We start from the raw sequence: 5,557 nt of genomic DNA, 5'->3' as shown, positions 1-5,557 counted from the left end.
ACATCTACCACAGTGGCGGCGACAGAGCAGAACGTTTCGTGCTACTAGGAAACCAAATAAGGCCTATTAATGACCGTCTATGCTTATTGAGGTTCAAGGGCACATTCTTCAATGTCAGCCTTATCAACGTGTACGCACCGACAAAAGATAAAACCGACGACGCCATGAGCTTCTTGAGAAAACGTCTGGAGAGTTCCTACAACACGACATAAAGATCGTCATCGGAGATATGAACGCACCAGTCGGACGAGAGAAGTACTTTCGTCCCGCTATTGGCAGGGAAAGCCTTCACTATATCACCAACGACAACGGTTTGAGGCTAGTAAACTTCGCCGCGCCAAGAGTATGGCCATCTGTAATACTCATTTTGCTCGTCTACACAGTCGGAAGCACAACTGGAAACACCCTCCGGCCTGCCCCCGGATCGATTACATGCTGGTCGACGGCCGGCACCTCTCAGACGTCATAGATGTGAGGTCCTTTCAAGAGCCAAACATCGACTCGGATCACTTTCTCGTGGCAGACAAGATTCGCACCCGGCTGTCCAACGTATTCAAATCGAGATCGGAGAGGCGAGGAAGATACGTCTGGGCATCCAGAGGTTATCAGCGGAAGAAGTCGCTGCAGAGTATAATCGGAAAGTTGATAGACGGATCGATGAACCAGCCGGAGTGGGGCCCGAACGAGCAGTGGAAGCACATCTATGATGCGGTCGGCGAAACAGCGCGAGAAGAAATACCGGGAGGCAAGAGCTGCCGAAATGAGGCTTCACCACCGTAAGAAACGTGAGCACTACGATTACGTCCTCGCGGAGGTGGAGATTGCTTCACCAGGCACGACACTAGGAGCTTCTATAGAACGATTAACGATATCAGGAACCTGACCGTGCCAGTACCTGCCATGTGTATTGGCAATGAGGGGAACCTGATTACCGATAAGTCGCGGCTGTGTAGTGCAATTCACTAGATTATTCTGAGGGCATAGCCTGAGGAATAACTCACTATGAACTGATTGAAAGGACCCCTGTTCCAGCGACTGAGGCCGTTGCACGAAGCCTTTGTTACCAATGCGGTTTTCCAGCGGGACGATCTTCAACGGATCAGATGCTCTCCTTGAGACAGATCCTCGACAAGTTTTGAGAACACAACTTGCAGACACATCATTTGTTTATAGACTTTAAGGCGGTGTACGAGACAGTGAAACGCAACGAGCTGCTTGAACATGGTTTCCCAACAAAACTGACACGTGCGACGCTTGACGGTTTCACATCAAGCGTCAGGACAGCGGGCGAATTTTCGGACGCGTTTACGACGTTAGATTATCTGAAGCAAGGTAGCGGGCTCTCGAACATGCTGTTCAACAAAGCTTAAAAGGTACAATACGAAGGGCAGGTGTGCAGAGGAGCGGCATCATTATCACGAAATCTCACATACTTCTGGGCTTCGCAGACGACATTGATATAATTGGTGTTAACCGTAGAGTTGTTGAAGAGGTCTTCACGGCTCTCAGAAGAAAAGTTGCGAGAATCGGACTCACCATCAACACTGCCAAAACGAAGTATATGGTGGCTGGCAGAGAGCGTGGTAGTTCTACCGGTGTTAGTGCTGTGGTGGAGATGGATGGGGATATTTTTGGAGTGGTCGACGAATTTTTTTATCTTGCTACTCTCGTGACATGTAACAACGAGATGAGCCGCGAGTTGAAGAAAAGGATTGCGACAGCGAATAGGGCTTATTACGTAGCCAGCTTGGGCTCCGTAGCATACAGATCCGTACGAAATTTGCTTTCTACAGGACTCTGATCCTCTCGGTGGCGCTCTACGAACATGAATTGTGGACGAGGAGGCCAATCGACGAGCGATTGGGGTCTTCGAGCGTAGAATCCTGCGATCAATACTCGGAGGCAAACTAGAAAATGGTGTATGGCTCATAAATCACGAGCTGTACGATGTATACAAACATGCTTATATTGTCAAGCTGATGAAACACGACAGGTTACAGTGGGTTGGCCACATAGCACGGATGGCGGATGAGCGATCGGCAAAGGTAACATTTAGCAGAAGTCGGATAGATACCGACGATTAAGAGGCAGACCTTGCACGCACTGGATGTGCGCTGTCGACGAGGATGCCAGGGCAGTTGGTGTAAGGGGAGACTGGAGAGGAGCAGCCCAAGACCGAGTTTTGTGGAGGCGTATTCTGGATTCGACATAGAATCTCAACAATCTGTCACCATGAAAGTAAAGTAAGTTAGAATAGATGATGTGTGGCCACGTTGTATTCGTGGCATTTCTGCAGTGGTGGGCACCGCTAACCGAAAATTTAGCGACGCTAATCGCTAAGTCGCTAACCGGAAAATTTAGCTCGATAATCGCTAAACGCTAAACGCTAACCCCACATTAGCGGAACTTTCGCTAATCGCTAATCGCTAACTTATTAATATGTAAATAGTCATATCGCTATATTTGTTGCTCATGTTTTGTAAGATTTGGACCACTGTGATCTGTTTTGGTTAAACAAACGAAAACAATGACTTTTTAAAGCTATTAACAGTAAGAGGTTCACGAAACGGTATTCATATTTGATTTTGTAAAAACAAGAATAACAAAAGTTATTTAGCTTGCATTGAAAATAGATTCTCTTAGGAATGTTTTCATGAAAATTCAGTTATTATCTGAATCGAAAAAATAGAACCAAAGTTGTCATAATTTCAAGCGCATTGCAATTCATCAAAGTTCTTGGTGTGCCAAAAACTCAATCTAGACCTTGTGCTTGTTTTTCAAAATGCTCCTGTGGCTTGTACGATAACTGGAACTCCATTCTAGGGTAAAAAAACTGACAAGAGCCATCAGCAATTCACAGTTCTTCTAAATATTTCTATTGTCGCTTCTCCACAAAATTTAGCGAATTAGCGATTAGCGTTTCGAAGGCCAAAATTTTAGCGACGCTAACAGTTTCGCTAACCAGGTCAAAAATTAGCGAAATCGCTAAATCGCTAACTGAATTTTAGCGTCGCTAATTAGCGAATTAGCGGAATGGTGCCCACCACTGCATTTCTGCATAACCTCCCGAACCGCCGAGTGCCGATGAATCCCGCCTGGTAGTGCCCCACGAACTGCTTTGCAAATGGTGATAGTAGACGGTAGAGTATTCGAGAGGGTACCTTGTAGACGGCGTTCAGCAGAGTGATTGCCCGGTAATTGCAACACTCCAGCTTGTTGCCTTTTTTGTAGATGGGACACTCAATAACTTCCATCCACTCCTCCGGTACTCGTTCTTCCTCCCAAATCTTGATAATGACCCAGTTCACGGCTCTAGCCAATGTTTCTCGCCTTAGTTGCCATACTGCCCTCGTGCTCTACCGATCGCTGTTCAGATATTCATCGAAGTGCTGCTTCCATCTTTTGATCACCTCACATTCGTCCATAAGTAGGTTGCCATCCACATATCCACATATCAGCTTGCGGTACGTAGCCTTTGCGGGAGCTGTTCAGGCTTCTCGTAGAACTTCCGAGTGTCGTTAGCTTGGTACAACTCTTCCATCGCTACGCGATCTCGGACCTCTTGCTTGCGCTTCTTCCTTCGTAGGACTGAGTTTTGGCTGTTCCGTGACCGTCGGTATCGTTCCACGTTCTCTCTCGTACAGTTTTGCAGCATTCTCGCCCGTGCTGCGTTCTTCTCCTCGACTAACTGTTTGTATTCGTCGCCCTAATTGGGAACCCTTGTATCTAGTAGCGCAACAGCAGTGCTACCTATGGCAGATCGGATGCTTCTCCAGCCATCTTCAAGAGTAGCTGCGTCAAGCTGCTCTTCCGTGGGTAACGCTGCCTCCAGCTGCTGCGCAACCCCGGCGTCCCGCAGTTGCTCAATATTTGTGGCTTGCATTGTAAGTAGTGCAGTTAGGCGAATATTCATTGCATTTATAAGAACAGAAATTTGATTCAATTCCGAAGCCAGCGCATCCAATTCCTCTTTGAATCCAGCATTCACATTTTGAGCGATCCTAATATCGTTTCGTGTACTCGTCAGAACTCTCTGGCCTGTAGAAGGAATGGTTTTAAAAAGATGGATTAAATGATGAGGAGGGCCTTGATGCTTCAATTCATCCCGTTCCAATGCACTCTTGGTGAACAAATACGAAGCCCATACGGCCCAGTTTACATCTTGAGAAGCATATGAGCCCTTGTACAGGTTTTTCAGCTCTGCAACCAGTGAAGACACTGCCTGGTTCGAAGCCGCGCCAACCCTGTCCCTTTCCTCTGGATTTAAAAGTTGGATTCGCATGGTGTCGTACATGCTTGCCGAAGTTACCGATTCAGAACAAACATAAACAAACAAGTTTATCTCCTTGTCCATAAACTTATGCATCTTATCTGGTTTTTCTTTGAACTGTGACGGTTTATAAGTTCTTCTTGAAAGTTTATCCTGGAATGTAACGTAGTTGTCTATATCCTCGATGACTGGGACTGTTTTCTCGGTCCATCGTGCGGTAAACTGATCCGCTCCTCCTCCTACTTTTGCGTCAAAGACAACTTCTTTTTTTATAAACCTCTCGCAGGAGTTCCACACCAGCTCCAGAACTTCATCCACCGAGTCGCCGTTAATTTTGATTTTTTGCATACAGGGTCCTTTTTTATGTCCTTTAAAGTTTCGTGTCGAAATTTGTGCGGTAAACCGAAACAATTTTTCCTCTTCTTCCTCGGAAGTATCAAGATATTCCTCTTCTCCATTAGTGGTGTCCTGATCTTCATTGTGGTTCTCAAAATTATCCATGAACATCATGTATCCAGCATCAGAAACTTCCGTTACCAGAAGTTACCAGTGGAAATATGTGATATGGGGTTACTCTCTCTTTCAAGCCACTCAACAGAAATTTACTCTACCTGTTAATCGAGTTGTTATTTCAGGACAAAACGTTAAAAAATTCTCAATTTACAAATCTGACCCAAAACCTGCTCACGACAAACATAAACAAGAATTAAAAAAGTTATTACCACAGACTAACAGACGTAACACTGGAACCTAGCTCCATCGTAACAAAAAAACGATCATTTCAAATTTTCAATCGAATAACAGTCAACGCGCGAGAACGTCGTCTGGGGCGCTGTCATGCAATCTCATACATATTTTGTAGTTCCCCTTTTGACACATGCAGTAACGCTGGCGCTGATGTCGAAATACATGACGCAGCGCGAACAAGACAGCAGATGGTGCTAGTGTTATAAAAGTAAAGTACTGGAATCATCCAAACGATGATTTTATTGATAATTTGTTCGACGTGTTATGTCTGTTAGTCTGTGTTATTACTGTCAAAATCGTGACTTCGTTCGGAAAACGTCGTAGGGTAGTTTCGCATATATTTATCGGTATATGCTGAGAAAAAATATTTTCACTCACATTGGAAAATTCCTTTCTCAAGTATTTTAAATTATGAAAACAATTCTATAGATAATGTTTTATACTATGCTGGTAAATAAATGGCCTGATAACACCTTACCTATGAGAAAATTTAAAAATGTTTTGTAAAATGCGTAGACGACAATTAGCGAGTTACCTTTG

At 44.8% G+C, this 5,557-nt stretch overlaps 1 protein-coding gene across 1 annotated transcript; it reads right to left on the bottom strand.

The window, feature by feature from the left end:
- Positions 1–871: 871 nt before the first annotated feature.
- On the bottom strand, positions 872–4,783 carry LOC129719540 (uncharacterized). The gene is made up of 2 exons (XM_055670934.1): positions 3,851–4,783; positions 872–895 (listed from the first exon to the last, which is right to left on the bottom strand). The coding sequence occupies exons 1-2, from the start codon at positions 4,778–4,780 to the stop codon at positions 872–874; spliced, it is 954 nt and encodes a 317-aa protein (XP_055526909.1). The 5' UTR covers positions 4,781–4,783.
- Positions 4,784–5,557: the final 774 nt, after the last annotated feature.

Source organism: Wyeomyia smithii, chromosome 2, assembly GCF_029784165.1.
Source record: "Wyeomyia smithii strain HCP4-BCI-WySm-NY-G18 chromosome 2, ASM2978416v1, whole genome shotgun sequence".
In the NCBI taxonomy this organism is placed as follows: domain Eukaryota; kingdom Metazoa; phylum Arthropoda; class Insecta; order Diptera; family Culicidae; genus Wyeomyia; species Wyeomyia smithii.
The sequence above is the reverse complement of the archived record's forward strand: the minus strand, read 5'-3'. Positions and strand labels throughout refer to the sequence as shown.

Coding starts and splice junctions, on each gene's coding strand:
- LOC129719540 (XM_055670934.1), bottom strand. CDS start 4,780: ATGATGTTCATGGATAATTTTGAGAACCACAATGAAGATCAGGACACC. Junction 896..3,850: donor ATATTGAGCAACTGCGGGAC/GCCGGGGTTGCG, acceptor TACACATGGCAG/GTACTGGCACGGTCAGGTTC.